The sequence below is a fragment of the Patagioenas fasciata genome, chromosome 12 (assembly GCF_037038585.1).
Source record: "Patagioenas fasciata isolate bPatFas1 chromosome 12, bPatFas1.hap1, whole genome shotgun sequence".
Taxonomy (NCBI): Eukaryota; Metazoa; Chordata; class Aves; order Columbiformes; family Columbidae; genus Patagioenas; species Patagioenas fasciata.
The window spans coordinates 23,250,507-23,273,514 of NC_092531.1; the positions used below are offsets into that span (position 1 = coordinate 23,250,507).

At 42.2% G+C, this 23,008-nt stretch overlaps 1 protein-coding gene across 2 annotated transcripts in view; it reads left to right on the top strand.

The window, feature by feature from the left end:
* The window catches only part of HOMER2 (homer scaffold protein 2), a 60,393-nt gene that overhangs the window by 27,576 nt on the left and 9,809 nt on the right, over positions 1-23,008 (top strand). For both annotated transcript variants that reach the window (XM_071814066.1, XM_065847266.2), the window contains exons 3-6: positions 12,396-12,527; positions 19,227-19,319; positions 20,599-20,738; positions 22,269-22,425. In XM_071814066.1, coding sequence (XP_071670167.1) covers positions 12,396-12,527; positions 19,227-19,319; positions 20,599-20,738; positions 22,269-22,425 — 522 coding nt within the window. The remainder of the gene's footprint in view (positions 1-12,395; positions 12,528-19,226; positions 19,320-20,598; positions 20,739-22,268; positions 22,426-23,008) is intronic.

Here is a 23,008-nt window from a genome sequence, read left to right on the forward strand (position 1 = left end):
TTTAAGAGTGCTGATTTGGAGAAAGGAGGACATTTATCCCCCGCTAAGATTAAAAGTTACTTTCCTCCCTCAAACAACTATTGTTTAGCATTTGACCTACTTTTCTAGCCAAAAATGAAACCGAGTAGGACTGTGAGGAAAAATATAGACAGCATCGGTTGGTGGTGTCCTGCTTTCCATATGTCTCGCTTACTTATTAGAATAAAGTCTTCCATGTATTGGTAACACCAGCTGGATTAGCATCATGGCATGACTGCAGGCAAAAGTTATCCCTGTTTTAAGAACAAAAAAGCTGAAGCTCAAGTGAATTAAAGGACTTGGCTCTGGAAGGAAGGTGATAAAGGATGTCTGTCTCTTACAACTCTCTCTTGTCTGAACTGCAAGGTGGCTGTTCTAATAGTTTATTTTAGGTAAACATCTATTATAATTCCTGTGTCTTTGCAGAAAACAGGTGCTGCGGACAGTAAGCTTACAATTTATAGCAAAAGATTTCACAGATACCATACGAGTATGCACTGGGTGATCTTAACCAAGATACCATTACCAAACAAGAATAGATTAGTTTATCTTTTAATTACATTATGATTGACTTGTATGCTGTCGAGAAAGTAATTTCATCATGATGTTTTAAGAAGTTTCTAGCCAGAGGCTGTTTAAACTGCAGCATGATGAATGCTGGAGGAAACGATGCAGTAAAATGCAAGGGCACACACTGGTTCAGAGTTAATGAGGCAGCCAAGAGACTTCACCCTATGAAAGTGCCCGGTGTCGTGGGCAAAAGTCAACCCTGTTGCAAAATGACAAAATACGGTGACGATGCAGGGAGAACACGAACTTGTAGGTGCCCGGTTGCTGTGTAGCATGTGGGGAAAGCCACACAGGGCTGCTCATTACAAGTGACCTACATTATTCTGCTTTCCAGAGGGGGAAAGGTTTGAAAGCAAGAACTACTCGGACCGGTATCCTCAGTCATCCTCTGGAATAATGCATTGTAGTGCCCTGTTGGTTTGTTGTATTTTTATACATTGGAAATATGTTATACTCAAACAATACAGACAAGGGGGAAAGAATTCTAAACTCGTTTCTGTATAGAATTTGAGAAAGAAATATAATCCCTCAGAAACAAACTTGAGTCCTCATATTCAGCTGTTCGGATGTTAAATGTCTACAGAACCTGTGACTGCAACAGCATCATTTGTATCTTTTGAGAAATAAGTTGTCAATAATGAACATAAAGCTATCTTAAAAATTAATACCGAGCAATGAAGCGTGTGGTAAGACATTTTGAGACAGCAGTAGCAAAGAGACACAGTAGGAGTCAGCTCAGATGCCAGTGCTAAGCTGTCTCTGCGACCTGCCTAGACAGATTACTACCAAAAACTTAAAACTGAGTTTAAAAAGATGAGTAGATTGCAAGAGTAATTTTGGGAAGTACATGATACAGAAACAAGGACTTAGTGTTTCCGAGAAAAAATACCGTCGGCTGACACTCAGTCCCAGTTGCTAGATCGTTTAAAAGAGTTCATTACCTAACAATTACCTTGAATATTGAAGATCAGCAGCTAAGTTGGGCATAATGGTGTGAAAGTATTGAAGAGAGACCCAGAAAAATTGCTGTGCTTGGCAAGCAAAATCAATGGGTCTATTTCTGAAGTAAATTGCAATTAGTACGAATAAGAATATGGGCCGAATTTTGCCAATCGGTATTCACATGATGTTCCCCAAAGTGAACACAGTACATTATATAGTATGATGAAGCTTGATTAAGTGGCATATAGACCCTTATAATGGGATCTATCAGCGAGTGGCACAGCGAGAAGGGATGGGGTGTTTTCCAGAGCAAAGTGAAGCTGGCAGGGACAGAGCCCCAGCCGCAGGTGATCGCAGATATTTAGGAGGGTAAGAAGGGACGATATGTAAATCTGCTAATATCTTATATATTTCTGGCTTGCTCTGTTCCCATACCGGTCCTAATTGCTACCTAATTTAATAGCTACCCACCTCTTTTTTGGTTCTCACAACCGGAGGCAGGAGTCCTCGGCACACGGAGGTGGAATTTGGAGCTCTTTCAGTGCTCTGTTCAGAGACTCAAACCAAATAATTTTATTTGCCCGTGGAAATGGAATTATTTTAAGACATAGCTGTTAAAAATATCCCAGGGTGTTTTGCCAAAAGGTGACTCTTAGATTTAAGCAGCTTTCCTTTCACAGTGAAAAAATTGCAGGGTATGGTAGCAAGGCTGAAATTCCTTCATCTGGCTGCTGCTTTGTGTTCTTTTTTTCTTGCCTTGACGTAAATTCAGCCATTGAACCAATAGCACTTCCTTCTCCGGAAAAAAACACCAAGTAATTTAGATATTACAAAATTTTTGGCACGGAATTAGAAAAGGTTTCTGGCAACGCGTACCTCGCCAGGCCCTGCGTTGGTGTGGCAGCGTCCAGCTGTGCTTCTAAGAGTCATAGATCTGATTTGTGATCATGGGTAGCACAATCACGAAATCGCTTTCCCTCTTGGCATTCAGTGTGTGTTTGCCTGACCCCCTGCTCGATGAATTAGGTCGTGTACCATGTTTTATGTTTTTTAAATGCCTGAGTTTTTTAACCACCTACGTTTTCAGGTTTAATGATTTCATAGTGAAATGGTCAGAGGATGTTTCACAGCCCTGGGTAGCCACAGATGTAGAAGTGCATGAAAAGTGACCTTGCGAAGTGGCGTGTTGCCTTTTCTTACAATGCATATAGAGAAATCCTGAATTAAATGCTATGATTTTTGAAGCTGTGGGTGAGCGTATATGTGTGTTTTGTCAAAGGGATGGAGATTCCTTTATTTCCCTCCGTGCTGTTTCTTCCAGGCTGGGTGGGAAATCCTTTCTTTTCTGGTCGTCCCAGAAAGAGTGTCAGCCACAAAACAGGGCTGCGAAGCATGGGCTCAATATTGCCTGTACTTGTCACACTAAGAACCAACACGAAAAGGACCTTTCATCAGAAAAGCAGCGTGTGACACTTGTGACTCTTTGAAGACCCAGAAGACACATCCCAGCTTAAGGGTGACACCACATTAGGGTACATCGGTGGAGAGGTGACCAGGTTTTGACCTCTGGAGGTCCGAGGTGACTGATCCAGTATTCCTTGGCCATACCTGTCCACAAAAGAAACCTCCATATGCCATAAGAAAAGATTTCCAGTCCTGGCTGATTACTGTAATACAGAAATTTGAGCATATTTGATGCCCTTCATCTTCTTTTTATTGTATGTTAAGTATTTCATGAACTATTGGAGCAAATCTCAACATGATTATTAGCACTGGAGATGATGCTGGAGCCACAAAAGAGTAATTCCAACAAATGGAAGTAATTAACCCCCCACATAAAAGGAGGAACATCTTTTGAAATACAAAACCACGATATAAAATATAATTTTAATGCATAATCCTATCTTCTAGTATGCATAATTTGTAGGTACGTTACAATAAACATCTCATTGCTTTTACGCTAGCCTGATGACTATTAAGTAAAAACGTTAGTTGTGTTTTTGTGATGTTTATATGTACGTAATATAATAGATAAGTGCTGTTGAGACAGAAAAACTATAATAATATCTATATACTAAACTTCTGTGAATCCACATTAGAGCCTTTACAATAATTTGATGCCGTTTGATCCACTCTCATCAGCCTGGTTTGCTCCATAAGCAGCATCTGCAGTGTGATCTTCTCCCGGTGCAGATTTCTGAGCTGGAGAACGCTGCTCATCTGCTGGAAACACCTTCTAGTACCAACCCTGCTAAACAAAGTACTTTGTAAAACATGCCTGAAGAGACTCTAGCTGCTTTTTGCCATCCTTTTTGGGCTTGTTTCTGTAAATAATGAAGCTGGATCAGGCTGCGCTCTGAGAGGCAGCCGCTTCTTTTGTAGAGACGTTCTCCTTCATTTTGCATGATGAACAGATCAAGAGCAGGAGCACATCTGTCCTGCCCCGAGTCGCAGCACACCAGCCTAAGCTGAGCTGGAGCTCATCTCTCACTCACAGTCCAACGACTTGCAGTAAATAATTCATATTTTTTCTGTGCTGGTTTTAATAGCTATTTCCTGATTTCATTTAGACTTCCAGATTTTTAGCATCGCTTTGAAGGATTAACGGGGGGACTCTCAATTCAAGCAAAATGTGCCCTTAGGGGTTGATGCTGGTGCCTCCCAGTTACTTCTGCTACATAGACCAGGACTTCACGTTCTTCCCAAAGACATCTTTGGAATAAGAGCGAAAGAAATTAAGGAAAATAACAGACCCAAGTGATCTTAAAATATTTGTATTGTTTATATTTGTGCTATACTCAGCTTGACTAAAGTTACTAGAGTTTTTGTTTCTCTCTAGGTGTTAAAATACCTTGAGAACATGCAGAAATACAGCATAAAGAAGCAGCAGAGCTGTCAGCCGAGGCTGAGACTACCCACTTGCATCACCCTTTATTTGTTCAAGGTGATATTCAGAAATTCAGGCTGAGGGGCGGTGCAGGATTTAATAAGTGGGAGGATGGTACATTGCCTGGAGATGTGTCTGCAGGAGAATTGTCAATGGTTGCTAAGACTGGTTTAGGTAGGTAGAGCAAGTAACATTGCGCGCACAGGTCCTTGAGTGCTCAGAGGATTGAAGAAGCAGCGCTGTTAGTGTTCAACTGCAATAGTAATTTCAAAATTGCTAATACTAGTGGAGTCGAGTAGAAAGAAAAATCAAACATGTTTCCACAAAGAAAAGCTGGGGCTGGAGGTGAAAAAGAGGTTGTCAAAAGCTGAGAAATGGAGCAAAGTAAATCCCAGGAAATGTGGTGGGTCCCTTGGGACTGCATCAGCCAGAAATCCTGATCGTCTGCTGAGAACGTGTTTTGGTTTAAATCAAAAGTCTGGAGTTGTAGAACTCGTATAACTTAAATGTTTCTATATTAATCTCTTTCCAAGTTATTAACTTTGAAATGTGAAAAATCCTCTGTTCGTTGTCTGGATTATTTCTGGGAGTAAATCCTTCAGAAGCTGGTTGGTAAGCTTAGGAGAGAAGATGACACAGTGCTGGCAACAGCTGTATCCTTGACAGAAGAACAGCAGCACATCTGGCACTGCTTGATCCTGTCTGGCTCATTTTGGCTGCTGGTGTGAACAGTGCGTGTGTGTCACTGGCTCAGTGGAAGGACCACACACAACCGAGTCCAGAATCGATGCTGCGGAAGCATTTTGTAAACACGATTTGTGTTTAAAACCTGTGCTAGATGATTCTTTGTTGTTCTGGGTCAGCTTCCCCATTTTTAATGTCTCCGTAAAATATCAAGCTCCGTCAAAGAAAATATTTCAGTGCGTAATGCCTCGCAGAGCTGTTTCTGATCACCAGACTTGAGTAGTAATGTGGAATCCAAACGTGCCAGAGGGTTTAATTAAACTGTGAGATGTTATTGTAAATAAACCTGGAATCAAGCAAAGGATGCCTGGTTTAGGTCATGATCCTTGAACTTTGCAAAGCTGCTGAATAATCTTGGTCAAATTTTTGGTTAAAATAATCCATGTGTGTAGTTAGGTGAAAATTGAGGAAAAGGTCAAGATTTTGAGTGACATCATCAACACAGGCACAACGTGGTAGAGTTTGCAGATAGTTTCCCTCATCTTTTTTATTTCATTGGCTCAAAGCAAAACCTATGAGGTGAGACTGTATCAGTTATTTGTTCCCTTCTCCTTCCAACCCCGCTGTAGTGCCAGAGGTGTCTAATACTTGGAAATCCCTATGTATCAGACATGCTAATCAAGTCATGCCAGATGGAGCCTATAAATAAACGGCACTGCATTGTGTATTCTTAAAATGTGGGCATCAAGCATAATTCAAGGCAATAGTTTCCAAGTTTTACAAAAAAAAAAAGAAAACAACAAAACCAAACATTGCTTGTTCCTTGATTCTGGATTGTGAAGTTGTACCTAATGGCACAGTGGTCGTTGGATGGAAAATGTGGAGTGGTATAAGTGACTGTCAACCATTAAACACAAGCTAAAGTCCAAAGCTGATTCTCCCTGAGGAGCGAGCAAGGTAATCACATGAGCCCCAGCTTTATTTTCTAACAGCAAAATAAGGGATGAGGCATTTTTGAGGATGCAGAAGAATTAGTATTTTATATTATCTCATAGATACATTATGTCTTCAGTTATGGTAGTGTGTTGCTCCTAAGTGTTGCTGGACCTGGTTGAACTTGATAGTCATCTAACAGCGACAACAACTTCAAGGTGCCGAGTAGAACCTGCCATCTCCTAAAAATAGCGTACCTGCCCTTCTTGGCCATTCCTCATGTCAAGGGACAGTTTTTCCAGATTTTAGAGAGGAAGTGGCAAGACGTCCCCTTGCTGACCGCCCACTGAGGTGTGTGGGTCGTTCAAGAGTACAAGAGTCAGCCTGTGGTTGGACTCGATGATCTTAAAGAGTCTCTCCCAACCAAAGTGATTCCATAAGAGTCTTTAAGGATGACACGTGGCCATTTCTGACGTCTGCAAAGGGGCCTTCAGGCTTAAGTGAAGCTGTTGTCATACAGCTTGAAGGATGCAGAAGACCTGTGCTTAAATGATTCATATAGGGATGTGGTTATACTCTGCAGAAAGACTGCATCTTTCTATTATATCCTCCAAAGTGTGAATGTGATATATCTATGGGGTTTCTTTAGTTGTATCTAATTGTAGATAATGTAACGTTCTCTTTCACCCCTTTTTTAGTCACCAAAAAAAAAGAATAATATCCATTGTAACCTACTCCCTGTCTCCATCAGTTAGAAACTTTATTTCTCATGTGAAAATAACACAAAAGCATCTTGGTTTGTATATTTTATAAAATATTACATTAAATTCCTGGGTAACAATTTGTTCCAGTGTAGAGGGTTTGAAAGTCCTTGCTGGAGATTTTCTTCCCGAAACAGCTGCTGGTGCCTTGAGTCGTGTGGGTGGGTGGATGTGTGTGCTGTGCCTAAAAGGAAGAAAAAATTCTAGTCAGATGTCAAAGCAAAAATAGGAGATTTCAGAGATTTAGACTGGGTGGAGGAGGTGGGAAGCCAGCTCTGCAAAGATGTTAATTACCTTGGGAAGAAAAAGAGTGCAATGGAGTAGGTGTAGCAGGAGATTTGCTTAATAGAATTCACATAATCATGAACCCACTTTTGCTGCATTCAGACAGGTTCTCAGCGAGGGCTTTACAACAGAAATATTGTACCCGGGGAAAAACAATTATTAGTCTTTTTATTGGAGAGAGGGGCTATTTTTACATCTCTTTTCATGAAGGAGGACAAGAGCTGTATAATTTTTGTTTGATTTGTTGGCTTTTGGGGTTAAAAATTAATGTCATCGTTCGTTGAATTGTCCTGGGGATGCAAGGTCATGCGAACAAAACAGGAATATGTGCCACTGGAGAAACGGCCCTTTTGCAGCAGACACTTTGTTCATGAAAGGTGGAATCTCCTCCGTGCAGAGCTCATGTTGGGAAGCAGATGTCTCGGGCTGCAGAAAATCCTCTGTGGCTTGCCCGGCATCCTCCTCGCTGCAGAGTGTGCGTGAATCACAGCGGTTCCTCTTCCTCTCCTGTACGTGATGCAGCTATGGAAGCTTTTGGAGTCCATCACTGGGTGAAATAACTACTGTCCTGGTTAACTGCATAGAGCAGTGGTTTGTAAAAAGCGGTGGCTGGCCACCGTGAGGGTAAAGGGATGGGTACCCGGAGCAAGCGTCTGGATGTTCTGCCCACCCTGTGCTCTGATCACCCCCAAATCATGCACAAACAATGGAGAGGGGCAGGAGGGACAGCCATATGGAGACACTCAGTGCCCTTCTTAACACACATTTACAGTGCTTCCACTCTGGTTGATCCGCACCCTCAGCCTGTCCCAGTAAAGCACTGCGTACGTGTCAGGTGCAGCAGGTAAAGCAAAGCCAGAACAAGTGCCCTTGCTACTTTCTGCTTTCCCAGGCTTTTTTTATCTTTTAAAGACCTTCTACAATGTCTTAGAAGGAAGGGTGGGGAGAAAGATTTGATCCTATCTGCTGGCCCTGATTTGTAAAACAGATAACATTGATCCTCCTGCATTACAGGTTCACTGTTGTGCCCAAAGGCTGTTCTTTCATTCCCAAGTTCTTAGCGGCTGTGACTGTGTCTTAGTGCTGCTTTTGCTCTATTCTGTTAGGTGGCCTCAGCAGGGGACTCTGTTTTTTCCTGTTAATAGCACTGTCTTGATTAACAACGTGTGTGTGTGTGTGTGTGTGTGTGTGTGTGTGTGTGCTGGCTTTGTAGGACTAGAAATGGGATGACCAGTTTATCACCAGTGACATATTGGTGAAAAGATGTTGCGTGGAAGCCTAGAAGCTGTCATGGGAGGTAGGAAGGATAGTAGATAAGAAAGGATAGGGCAAATCACAGAAACTTATGTGGGTTAATTCCACGAGGGAGTTCCTGAATGTTTGGGATAGAGGGACAACTTCTCTGCAAATCCATCCCTGCCTCCTCGTCTTGACATCCAGTGTCACAAGCCCTTCTGATTCACATTAACTCGATGAACTGGAAGAACCTGCTGAGTCTGTGATAGCTGTGGCCAGAGGATTAGCAGCTTCTTTCTCTTGTCAGTTCTGGTTTTAGGCTGGGATACGTATTTACTGAAGATTAGCAGCCTGGTGGGCTGGGGAAATCAAATTTCACAAGGGCTGCAAACTGGAAAGCACATATTCAGAAGTGTGAAAGTGAAATGGGGAGGTTTTAACGTAGTGACTTCTTAATGAGCAGGTCCTATGGCCTTGAACCTTAGGGCTTTTCTGGAGGGGAGGTTACTTCAGAGTAACAGGTGATGTGAATTTAAAGGGCAAATTCCAAAATAATTCCTTACCTGGCGCTCTTGTCCCAGAATACGGGGCCCTTTTCTGATTGAAGTTAACGCAATTCCAAAATACATTGGCTAATATATTAGGTGTCTGTTTCGTAGCTGAGCTCGCTCTTGTCTCTGCTTTTCCCTCTGGCCAGCCTGGCCAACAGGGGCCGATGTGACCAGGGCGGCCGTGGTGAGCCAAGCAGAGCCCCGTGTCTGCTCACACCCATTCACCTTGCGTTAATGCATCGGTGACTTGGGAAAAGGTACTTTTAGGAGCCACTTTGGCTTTTCCCCTTTCGTGTGGTGGTTATGGGGAGTTTAGGAGGGGAACGCTTTAAATACTCAAAGCATGCCCTGAAAGAAATAGCAGCTGTACGTATGGGCAGTGCTCATATATTACAAGCAGCATGAGCTGCCAATATATGTATTTTCCTTCTAGGCGCTCAGGTCATCTTGTGACCCCTCCCTGTTTGATTTATTTGGCAGTTTCTCTGCGTGGGAAGGCAGTGGGATGGGTGTGTTACAGTCTATGAATGTTCTGCTCTATACCAGCTTATTTGCATTCACTTTTATCTGATGGGTATACCCGGTTTGTCTCTAGATGTCTGGGAATAATTTCTGGTTGATGTAGCGCTACCTTGTAGTGCGAACATTGTTCTGTGTCATCTTTAAATAAAAATTTAGATCTGTCAGGATTGTTTTTCTCCCAAAGGAAGTGAAATCAGTACGAGACTTTGTTTGGTTTATGCGGATGTATCGGGAATGTTTGCCATCCGATACACTTGCATGTAGATGAGAGCAAAGGCAGATTCTTTTTTGTCCCTCATGTAGACGACTCAGTATGATGAATGAGTTTATTATTCTGTAAGGTGCTTATTATATTATGCTCCTCTTTGCCTTTTGTCTTTAGGGAGAACTTTTTAACCACTTCAGGGACTGACTGCATTTGGTTAGAGACGAGTTTGTCTTTTGAATCCATTATCCTGGATGGAAGTCCACAAGTTTATTCTGTTTTCTGATGCAGCCAGAATTGCGCTCTGTGTGTGTTATACAAATGGGGACCAAATGCAAAGTTACGTTGTAAGAGCCCATTTGAATTGATAAGTGACCTATCTTTGAAATTATAACGCCCTTTATTTCTCCTAAATGCGACCAACGTGATTGATCCCTGGCCAATGTAGTGTCTCTGCTCTGAATTGATGACCAGATTTATACGGGGAGCAAACGTATGGCCTAATGCTTGAAGAGTTTAACGTTACGACATCTTCCCATGAGCATAACGAGGTGATGGGATGAGGATGAAGAGGAAAACCAGGTGGATACGTGCAGTGTACCCACAGCATCCAGTTCCTCTGAGCAGTTTCCATGAGCTCTGATTTAATCTCCTAAGCTTCTGCTTAGGTTTTCACTTCTCTGTAGGGACGCAGCGTTTCTGGAGTCTCTGACTGATACAGGAAGATTTAAGGGGGAAAGAAGAAAAAGGTAGAGCCGGATTTCAGATAGTTTCACTAATTGCAGCCTATTATACATTTAACAGATGAACTGTCAGTTTCTCGAAGGTGTGTGCTCACCACAACCTTTTCTTGGATTCTGCTCTGGCTATAGAAAAAATGAACCTCTAAGGTGCTAAGCTAATGTAGTGCATTTCATCGCTCAATAAGTTGTTTCTTGGTTTACAGTTTTCAGGCTTCATTACCCCTTTTATCATACCTTTGATAATATTATGTAGTCTAAAAGATAACTTTGTTGTGCTCTTTCATATATTTGTATTTATTATTATTGTAGGAGGCATAGGAGGATTTTATTCTTCTCAAAGTCCGCAGTGAATGAAGCTTTTGCCTTTCAATAAAAGGGGTAATTTTATTAGTTTTTCCCCACAGATGTCTAATTTGATAGGCACGGTGGGGCTGAAATAATACTTCTTATCACTTGAAATTTCTGGACATTTCATAGCTTGTAAAATAAATTCTATAACTTGAGAAGCTAAACATTTGTAAGTGATTCATCTGCCTGATGTGAGATTTTTAAGGAAGAAATATACATATAGCACTTTGCTTCAGGTTTTTGGAAAGCATCCTGGTTTTTTTCTCCTGTTCTTGTGACTCTCTCTGTCATGCAGTCCTCATATCATCATATTCCCTTTGAATTGTCAAAACTCTACATACATTCCTTGATTTTCTTTTAATTTGAACCTCTGCAATCGCACTCAGATTTTACATTGGCTGTTGCAGTCACCTCTCCCCCTTTCCATCCCTCTTTATTCCCATGCAAAGAACAATTTCAGGGGTTCCAGCCACCTGGCCCTTCTCTGGTTTTATCCTTTTGGTGAAACTTGCAGTGGGAGGAAATGGCAGAAAATTGTATGTTTGAAAGGGATGATGCAAAAAGAGGAAACCACTGAAGCTGAGCAATTGCTATGGAAGAAAATGAGAGCATCAGCGCAGAGGTCGAACATCAGGGAGGGGACGGGGCGAGTAAAGGGCTGCGGTAAATTTAATTCAGGCTTTTTCCTAAATGCAAAGGATATCTCAGGAAAAAAAGTCTGCTTGGAATACATAGTAAATGGTGTTGCCAGGATACTTCCTGATCATGTCAATTAAACTGTCCCACAGATTTGGCTTAATTACTGCATAATTTGCATATTGGGAATAATGGTATGCATTACTTAAGAAAGCTCCTATTCTGTTAGCAGGAAGAACATTGTACATGAATTAATTTCCAGGGGAAGGAGTCTCTAGACTCATATAATGATGCATCTTGAAAATAAGACTTTGGTAATGAACTAACATATATCTCATTCCTTTTTTGCAAGATTACATTTTATGGTTGTTCCACTAAGGTCCTTAGAGACCTCATCCGAACAGCCTTCCTCCTGTTGGCTATTTCTTTAATTACAAGAACCACTATCGCTTTCAAGATTGCTGGTGGTGAAGCAGATGTTAGTTAACTTGTGTAAAGTGGCAGAATATTCCTCTTGACGCCCACGTTTGATACTGCATGTGCATTGTTGGTGATGAGCTTCACCCTCCCAGGTTAAACTCGCTATTAAGCTGGCATCCTACTTGTGGATGCCAAATGGAGCGATGCAGAATTATCCCTTTGCTCTTCCATTCTGAGGGGCAGGTGTTGCTGGTGGACACCCCGCTTGGAGGCCTCGGGCCATCCCAGGTGCCTGGGGGGCAGTGGGAGTAGCCGTGTGCCTTTGTAATGCTGAATAAAGAGGATTTTGCATCTGCATGCCCACCATGGTAATTTCATATCTCCTGTCCCTGCTTTGAGTTCAGTGGTGTTCCTGCAGCGGGAGTTTGACTGCAGGACTGTGATAGTGCTTTGGAAAAAGAAGACAAAACATCAAAGTTCCTGCATGAAGTAAGATAAGATAGAAACTGTTTTGTTTGGGGAAAAAGTCTTCTGAATACACCAATTTCCCAGTTTAGACTGTTAATTGCATTGGGTGGTATTGTTGCTAGGATACGCATTTCCGATGGGGCTTCTACTTTTTAATTCTTTTTTTTTGGATCTGTTTTTAAACAGGTGATCATAAACAGCACAATCACGCCAAACATGACCTTCACTAAAACATCGCAGAAGTTCGGCCAGTGGGCGGACAGCAGAGCAAACACCGTGTTTGGTTTGGGCTTTCCCTCCGAGCAGCAGCTCACAAAGGTACCAAAGCCTGTCTTGTTCCTTACCAATGAGTACTTGTGTGTATCCATCCGTCCTCTTCCGAGCTGCATGCTTCTGCAAGTCCTTGTCATCTGTGCAAGCTGCCCATCTCCTGTAGTCACCTAGTGTCTTTATATGCAGAAGCAGTGTTGCAAACTTTATGGTCAAACTTATAAATTCAATCTAACCGCTGGTGATGATGGTACTAGCAAGGTGATCTCCACCGTGTCTCACCCAGAGGGGCTGAAAGCATTTGTGTTTTGAGATGTTTACAGAAACAACCCGAACTCTTTAATGGTTTTTGGCATCTTCCTGGCCTCTGTGCTCATCTCAGCCGGAAGCGGCCCCAAAAGCAAAGGGAACTGCTGACGTACCGGGACTGTTGGCATTAGGGCTGCGGCTGCCTTGTGTGTCTGAAGGAAGAGAGCTGCTGTCCCAGCCTCAGAAGTGTGCTTTTTGATGACTCCCTGCTGTTGTTAGCTAACCAAGGTTTGCAGGTACCACTGGTGGTGGGGCTGTGCTCTCCAAGGCCTGATAAACTGATCTGGGTTAAAATAATCCTGCTTTTTTTGGCAGTTCAGCTCAGTGATGTGATTTGCAGCCCTGACCAAAGTGGTTTTATCACAGACATGAGGGGGAGGCGGTGAGTCATGCCAGAGACAGGGGACCAGTGGCTGGGAGCTCTGACACCAGGTTTGCTGGCAGAGCTGCACCCCGAACGTGGCTTTGGTATCAGTGCAGCACTCCCCTGGACCAGGGACTGGCTGCAACAGCAGGATTGTCAAGTCTAGAGCTGCCTCTTGTCATGAATTACCAGTAATTTAAAATACACCTTCTGTCATTAGGTTAGTGGTCCTGCCAAGTGCTCATCGAGCAGCTGTTTGGTTGTTCATGTAGTAAAAAACCCTACTTATCTAACACCTAGCTGACACTTGAAGCATGGCTGCTTGGCGCTGGGCTTTGTCAGTTATCTCAATATTGTGTCCTTGGGCATGGCACGTGGTCTCGTGTTGCTGTCCTCTTGAGTGCTTTGATATGAGAAGAATCAGGAGAACAAGATGTTTCTTGTAGTGGCTAAAATAGCAAACGCAAACCATTGCAGTGGAAGGAGGAACTTTCCATCAGAATTGTTATAGGAATTTATTTTACTGAGACTGTCTTACTGAGTTTTTGCGATTTCCAGACAATTTTTGCAACTATTTCTTAAAGATAATGCATATTTTACTTGTCACATTAAGTTATCTTGGACTTGGGATGTCTATAAGGGTACCGTGACAATAATGTGTTTTTCTGGGATGCTAAGGCCACCCAACTAATCACATGCAAAACTGTTTTTTTAAAAATGAGGTGCTGGTGCTGATTATGTTTTACGATGCTTAATCAAGTGTGGAGGACTGCTCATTTTCACCCATGCATATTCTCCAAAGAGGTAAAGAGGTGTTCGTAATAGCTAAATGAGTACTATGGGAATACGAGAGGATTAAAGTGGACCTAGGGGAATAGGTTTCTTTTGAGTAACAGATAAGCATAATGCAGTGGAACCTTTGGACACCAGATGAAAGAATTAGCACCTTTGGATGGTAATTTTTAATCCCAGGTTACTGAAGTTGGACCTTTGCAACACGACAGGTGACTGCACAGCACCTCGGTGCTGGCTGGGGTTACACGCGCACCAGGAACTGCGTGGAGCAGGTGGTGCTGAGGCTGCTCAGGAAAGCAGTCGCACCAGGGCACGGGGTGCATTTGGAGTCCTTGCACCCTAATCAGAGAGATATTGCCATATTCTCCAAAACTGTCCAAACACGTACTTAGAATAAATATACTGCTGGGATCAGAAAGCAGCTCTTCAATGTTCATGTGCCCAGACTAGACCCAATCTTCAAAACATGTTGTGTGGGCACAGGGCTCTTGGCACCAGCCGTGTTTCTCTCCAGATCGGTTTGCACATCTGTTTGTGCTGCAGTGTCTGCTCAAGAGCCCATTGGCAATAACACGGCCTTCTACTTGCAGGAGAACTTTCCAAATCAGCAGAAAGCCTCTTTGCAGTCAGAATATTGAAGGGGGGCTTAAGGCGAGCACTTCTGAAAATGCCTTGAGATGATCTATTAAAAAAAAATAAATCTGAAAGTCATCTAGCTGGAAAATGTTAGAAAACCTGGTTTAATAGCACCATGGGAAGTAACAGGACAAAGATATCCCTGATCATCCATGCTTCTCAGTTTAGTTATTGAACAGTTAGTATGAAAGATCAGAGATGGTGGAGAGATTACGGATGTATAACTGTATTGGGAATAGTAAAATCAAGTTTCATTTTATGTTGATATCATTATGCTATTATAAAATATATAAATTAAAACTTGCCACTTTTAGTGGAAATAATTGAAGCTTTTGGTCAGGAACTGGAAAGACACAGTAAAACTTGTCTAAACCAGAGATCAATAGCCCTGGCTCTAAATAAATAACTAATTAATAAATCTGAAGCATATCTACTGAAAGCAATGAATAATAATGAGACATAAGAAGAGGTTAGCATGCCTAAAACTGTCTGCATTCTGAAGTATATTGGTTGGCCTAATAAAAGATACTGCCTCTTTCTAATGCCTTGCTTCTCTTGAGATACTTAAGCATCAATCTGTACCTATAGGGAAAAGCAGTTCAAATTAAACATGAGCCATTAATGAAAACTACATTCACTGACCTAGTAACCTAATTACCATTCACATTGATTGGGAAAATCCCAGGGCTTAAAGTTAATGTCCTACTCAGGGTCCTTTTCCCCTCTTTCAAGACTTGCTGACCCTTCTTTCCCCCTTCCCACCCTGTGCCACAAAAATGTCTCAAGACATTATTCAAATATTGCTACAGTCAAATCAAAACAGGAATCAAAAGAGAATTAGTTGTGTGTTTGGGTGTGATGAAAAGGCAGGACTGGTGCTGTAATGTGTTTTGCACATGAAGCAGTTAAATACAATGTGTGCTGTCATTCAGGCTGCTTCCACATAGATGTGGTACCTGAGGAGCTGCAGGTAGTCAAGGGCATAGGGACAAACTTATATGGGGAGAAACGGGGTAAACTCAAACCTTGCACGTCGTAAAGCAACTGCATCCAGTATATGGGGAGCCGGACTTTGATTTCTGTGCGTGCATGGGCACCGTATGTGCGGTGTCTGCCTGGCACTGTGTTGTAGGGAAGAAATCTGGGAGCAGAACCTTCCCCTGGCCCCAGCACAGGGCCCCATCCGACCAGCTTTGCTGCTGGGGCAAATTACCGGCTGCTTTCTGCAGTAAACAGCCTTGTTTGCTGCCGATCCGCCTGGTGCTGAGGGCTCATCTAGAGAAACCACGGTGACAAAACCACTCGTGCGTTGTGGGTCACGGCGCGGCAGGACCACCGCATCACCCAGCCCTCTGCAAACCGGGAGGGCGATGGAGTATTTATGAGGCTGTGTTGGGTGGGAGCAGCTGTTTCATCTGACACTGGCACCATTTGTCAGTAGGAGATATAAAATACTGTGCCAGATCAGGACTTTAAAATTTACACATACAGCATAATGCTTTTTAATATATCAAATGTTAAGAAGGTCTATTTAAATATATATATATATTTCTCGGGGTGACAGACTGGCTGCAGATTTGAACAGCCTTTAAATAATTTGTGCAATGCAGAGTAGCATCCTTGAGTCCCCATTAAATTTGACTGGGCGAGACCCATAATCAAACAGGGCTCCTGGGCTGCAGATGAAAAGGCCTCACAAGTGTTGGTAGCAGCAAATCTTTTCCATACCGCAGCTTGGTCTCACAGCTTCCTCCAGTTCAGGAAGACGCGTTGTATAATCCACGATGGGCTGTTGGAGTGGTGTTTAGTTGGCGTTTCTCCTCCTCCAGCCTTTTTTTGCTAATTTGGTGACACTTTGTCAGGACAAGGGTGGAGGAAAGAGAAGATGAAGGGAGACAAGATTGATTGAGAAGGAGCATGATGACTTTTTTTTGTTCGTTTTAGGTATTTGTACACCCATTGCCCCTCAAGACACATTTACCAAGTTTTCATTTACTAAGTAGAAGATTGTTTTACTTTTTAACTAGGAATTTCTCGTTTTAAAACCACTCCCTGTCATTGCAACGGTTTGAGAGCTCCAAGTCAACTTAGGTCTTGGTCACACATGATTTTGTAGCGTCAATTATTTGGGACGGAAGAAATCAGTGACTGGAGAGAAGGCATCTCTGTGATTTCTGCCAGGGATCAGATGCTGTGGCCGTGCTGTCACTCCCATACCCGACCTTGGCATCTCGGTACCTCCGTCAGCGCCCATGCTGCTGTAGCCATTAGCGTTGGTGATGCTGCACAGGTTTGGGCTGTCACCGCTATCTCGCTGCACTCAGAAGACTAATCAAGCGAAAGGCTTTAATTTCATAACAAGCCAAGTGATCCTCTGTAGCTTTCAAAAGTAGCCTGTTAGTAAAATCTAGCAGGTATTAATTAGCTAAGAATAAAAAAAGAAGCAGCCGCAGAACGCTTTATGGCCTGGTTGTTTCCAAGTGTATGGGGTAAACAAAAAGAGGAGGCAGACTTTCAGCGCCGCATTTTGGAGTTCATAGCAATGATGAAAATGAAGAGTAATATTTTGACTCTTAAAGCCGAAGATTTCTCACTAAGATGGTGAAAAACTGAGTTATTGGTACTTGTTTCTAAATCAAATACGTTAAGTACATGTGTCGCTAAACTAGAGACATGACTGAACCTTATTGTGCAATGAGATCATTATTAGTTTTATATTGAAGATTAGCTTTGCTCAGTCATATATGTTTTTTATTATGGAAATATGGAATAGCATCCTTTTCTTCTCAGTTCCCATAATTTTCCCTAGCAGTCTCCTGTGTGCTTTATGAAATAAAATTTGATAGATCACTTCCAATTTTTTGTCTTTTCATATTTCAAATAGTGCATCAAGAACCCTCATAAATATTTCATACTTGCTCGTAAAGATTTATTGTAAAAGAGACTCAAACGACCCCTTTACTATTTGCAAGAAAACCAAGTGTAGAACTTACTGTTGATACAATATTTTAGAAATAATGTGTTCATTGTAGCTGTTTTGAGGAGGAGATGCATCTTGTATAAAGCTGGAGTTAAATCATTTAAGGCGAAAATGTAATTTAGTTGTTCCTAGTGATCTCTATAGCACCACAAAGGTAATGAGGTCATTTGTGCATGTAATGACTGATAGCAACTGCTGCCATCCGAGAGCACGTACTTGCATATGCAATTTCAGCTGTTGTATAGAAAACAGCTGGATCCGAGAGCTCCATCTTCATCCGTAAGCATCGTCACAGACCGTCGTCTACACCCGAAATTTCATTTGGGTTTGTGGATGTGCATGTCCATGGGGTTTATGAATGATGTGTGTGTGTTGGTTGGAAATGTCCATTTGTGTGTGTAATACAAAACACAGGTGCCTCCACATATAAACCCAGATTTCTTTTAGATCACTTGGAGAAGATTTGTTATATCAGTCTTTATAGTCCCAGCATTTTACTGAAAGAGAACATACTAAATACCTGCTGTAAAACTAAAAGAAACAAGATAAGATTAGTAAGTAGATCATGATTTTGCCCATTCCTTGCTTATAATTTACAATTGCTTTTTCGTGCTTTTATTTACAATTTTTGTCATAAGTGTTCTGAACTATCCAAGGAAATTATGGCAATCCCTCTTTTCCACATATCGTGCAATAAAACACCTCTATTTATATTTTTGCTTCTAATATGTCTTTCTACTATTTCAACTTTCTCAAAGCACAGGCAAGCAAGACCAACTGCTTTAGCAGAAGTGCAAAGTTACCCATTCTTACACTGGATAGATCTTAATTAAAAAATAAATTATGAAGTATGCCTTTCGTTCCATCTTTACAATCCTCCTTTTAAAGCTTTAAACACTGTTTAAGGTGCTGAAAGGCCGGCAACGCTGACTGGCTATGATAATACTTGTATTTCAAGAGTGCCAGAATGACTTTGGAGCCAATGTCTTACAGCAACTTGCAGAGCTCGGGATCATTACTTTCCACCTTTATCTTTTCCCTGCCTCCCCCAGTTTGATAGAATCCTCTTATATGAAGCATTCAAGCTTTTCTTTGAAGTCTTCTGCCTTTATTTTTGCCAGTAATAAGAAAATGAGAGGAGAAAAGCTGTGATTTCATAGGGCCCCATCGTACATTCAGATCTACCTTTTTCTCCTTTCTATGTCTCGATGATCCCTCGCTCGCATCCCGCAGATGGAGCTCATTTGCATTCATTAATTCACTTGACTTGCTCTTAGGAGCAGAAGACATTGATAACATTTTAATCCAAACATATGTCTTTTATACTTTCAACTTTATAGATTGGCAGCATCGAATGAAACAGGAGGAGGAGGAAATAAACAAAACCAATTCAAAGCAGAAGACACTAACAGCTCTTCTTTTTCTCCATAGATTTTTACTATGATCAGCCAGAGCTACAGCGATGTCCCTCTTTTAGAAACACCCCCATTCCTTTTGAAAGAACCTTCCTGCCAAAGAATTAAAACGGTTTTTCTTGCCAAAAAATTTAAATTATCAACACTAGTTGTTCACTTTTGGAGATCTATGAAGCATAGAAATACAGTAATCTGAACAGTTTAATAGATGATAAATAACAAATAAATATTTTTCCTGCTTTTTCCAGTTTGCAGAGAAATTCCAAGAAGTAAAAGAAGCTGCCAAACTAGCAAGAGACAGATCTCAAGAGAAAATTGAGACCTCAAGCAATCATTCCCAGGTTTGTAATTTAGCTTTAATACCTGTGTGCATACAGGATAAATAATTTAAAGTTAAATCTTTAATGGACCATACCAGCTTCTGGCAGCAAGCTTAAAGTATATAAAATGAAGATTGCCGAAGGTAATTGTCAGCTGCTGGACATTAACGTTGTCAGAGGAATATTTTTCATCCATCCGTGCTCTTTACCTTCATTTACATCTAATTCTTTTCAGCAGTTCTTGAGCTGTTATAACTTTTTTCATAACAGGGAAAGCTCTATATCCTTTGATCTGTACTGTTACACATACTTTGGGTCACTGGAAGGTAAACCAGTGTGGTGCTTGAGCAGACAGTAAATGAGATTCATCGAGATGATGCTGCTTTTTGTCATCCGGCAAATCTAATTTTGTGGTTCACTTTGCCGATGGAGACACTGACTTGGTGGCCAGAGCGTTTTGTTGCCTTGGTGTGACTCAGGGAACAGAGGTAGAGCTTCCGTGGGTGGGTGGAAGCAGCTCATGTTGCCTGTTTGTACGATATGCTTTTCTAGGCATCTCGATACAGCCTCTGTGTCCAGGGAGATGGGGTTTCTTACAGACTGAGGATATTAAATGTTGTCCCACTCTCTCTATATATGATTGTAATTTCATACACGTTGCACTGAGTAAGGATAAACCCTGTTCAGCAGGTGTTTGGCATGGGCAGATGTTTGAAGAAAAGTTAGGTGAATTTTGGTCAGAGAGAAATTCAGATGCATGATCAGAAAGAAATTGCCGAATGCTCTTTAGTGTTGCAACTCACCCCCTTGGTGGGGCCACAGATATCGATCTCAGAGCCTGACTTTGGATATTCAGGTTTTAAAGACTTTGTTTGTGCCCTTTCTGGTTCCCTTTCCTTGTTCTCTGTTGGTGATCAGCACCAAGCTGTGTATTAATGGTTTCTCTTTGGAGGAGCGCTATCTTCTATTTTTGACTTTTGGTTTGAGTGTTGTGTGCTTCCAATTGCATTTTATTGTTTCATTATCCTAAAAAAAACCCCAACCTTTACAAAAAACACAAGTTTAAACATTTTTAAAAAAAAAAATTGGACACTTTTAACTTCCATTTTGTGTATAATTTTTTATTCTTTTTAAACAGACCAGCTTTGCAGTCAGGATGTAAAGGGTATGTGTTTGCTACCACAGTTCTGCCAGGAGAACATACACAGCCTGGGTCTCAGCAGGGTGGTGTGAGAGCAAGATTACAAAGAAGTTGGTGTTGCAGGAGATGCCCAGTGTTCATTTGTGTGTTGTGCTGCAGGAATCTGGACGTGAAACGCCGTCTTCCACTCGAGCATCGAGTGTGAATGGGACAGATGATGAGAAGGCATCCCACGGTGGTCCCGCGGAGGCACATCTCAAGTCTGAGAATGATAAATTAAAAATTGCTCTAGCTCAAAGGTGAAGTTCTTTTAATACCTAAATTGCACTGGAATAGCATGCTGTAATTATCTGATGGTTAATGGTATTAGCAGAAATTATTAAAATGTAATTGCATTAATTTAAAATGATGCAGCAGAATGGATGAATGAGCAGATTTTAGCAAGTACCTCCTGGTATCCAGTTGAGAGATATTTACCATTTAGCTTTTTCCCAATCTAGTTCATGATGAAATAAGATCTTTTTTACTCCACTGATGCCAACTCTTGCAGCCACTTCCGTTTGTTGAGTTTTAGAGCTACAGAAATAACATGAGAGCCATGGGGGAGCAATTGCTACTGATAACATGTGAAGCCAATCTTCTTCCTCTTTGAGATTGCTACATTTACTTTGATGAAAAGAGATATGGATATTTAAAATTATAAAAGGGAATGAACTCAACCATAAAAAGTTGAAGGGAGAAATATAATTTCATCGAGTTGCGTAGGAGTCTTAGGGGGATGTTTCTAAACCTGTGGGCAATGCCCCTCAGAGTCAGATTTTTCGCTGTTTGCTTTGATAGATTATTTGAAAATGCTGAGAAGAGTAATTTGCAGCTGCAGTGAAAATCCAGGCATTGGAATATGCAAAGTTATGACATTAAAATAGAATAATTCTCTACTGGGATCTCGCCTTGTCTGCCTCTTGCATGTGAATGTATCTGTGAATGGAAAGAAAATCTAACAGGATCAAGCTACTCTTAAAAAGCTATTTAAAAAATAAGGCAGCAGCACCATAAGCAGCATTGCCCAGTGAGCAGTTCTAAGGTTGTGTGGATTATATTTGCAGCACATCATCTCTCTTTATTGACATTTCAATAGTGTAACCTGTTCTAAATCCTAATGCTTGCCTGTTCCTCCTGCTGAAGACCCCTCCACAGGCAAGTAGCATGTAGGGAGTTTCAAAGCCTTCCTTCCATTCACCCTCTAATCTTGTGCTCTACGCTGCAGCTTGAAGCTTTGGGGAATGAGTAGTTTAGTTCTTCAGCATTATGTAACACTTCTCTATTTAAAGCTGAGGATTAAAAAAATAATTAAAATATAGATAGTGTCAACCCCCTGACATCTCTTCTGTACCATCTGCAAATGTGCAGAGTGGCTTCGTAGCTACGCGGGCAGCACGTCCCCAATCCTGCCCTGCAGCGGGTGCTCAGCCAGGCACAGCTGCGCTGGAGGCAGCGTGGACCGTGCATTCCATGGAGGAGAACCCCTCCTTCAAATAGGGTTGATCCCAGCTGTCAGCTTGACCCTACAGCCTGCTTGGACAGCAGGACTTCTGCTCCAGGGGCACCAGTTGCTGGAGTTGATAGATCATTTTTTTTTGGCAGAGATAATCAAATTGTGGCTTTTGTTCTCCTGGCAATGGCCAGGGGCAAGTACCTACACCTGATGTTAAAACAGCGGCTCATTGGTAAACACGCACCATGGGTGGATGAGTCTGCGGTCAGGTAAAGATTAATGACAGACAGGATTACAAGGTGAAGGCGCCTAACGGCACCCCGGTTTTTCTCAGTTCGTCCAACGTGAAGAAGTGGGAGACGGAGCTGCAGACGCTGCGGGAGAGCAACGCCAGGCTGACCACGGCGCTGCAGGAGTCCGCAGCCAGCATCGAGCACTGGAAGAAGCAGTTCTCAGCCTGCAAGGAGGAGAACGACCAGCTCAGGAGCAAGGTAGCACAAAAGCGTACCCACAGGAGAGCCGGCTCTTCCAGCTAGCTGCTCCTGCCATTGCTCTTTCTCTTGCATTTCTGCCGCTTTATCTTTGTGTGTGTTAGGAGGTGGATTTTGTCTTGGAAAGGGAGGTGGGTGGGAGGGTTAAGGCAGCTGGTTCCCTCTGTACCCAGCAGGCAGGGAGGTTCAAAGGGCTGGGGATCAGTGGGAAGACTGGTGCTGCCACATCACGTGAAGCTCCCTGCCTCTTGATTTGAGAGACTTGGTGTCGGCAGGGGTTGCTGCCTGGGATGGTAAAACAGAAAGATTTTTAAAGTGGGAGTACTATTGCATATCCCTTTCAAAGCCCACTTAAATACTGCCAGATGATGAATGAGCAGAAGACAAGGTTGTGGCCTGGTTACCCACAGAAAACCAAGCTGGGAACCACTCAGTACTAGAAGTAAATCCCGATGGCAGGCAGGGAATGAGGACACGAGTTACATCGTCAGCGCTGCAGGCTGTGAGCTGGATCCCCCAGCACTAACGCTGGGTGCATCTCGTCCAGAAACCTACAAAGAGGCTTCGTTGAAAACCCTTTCCC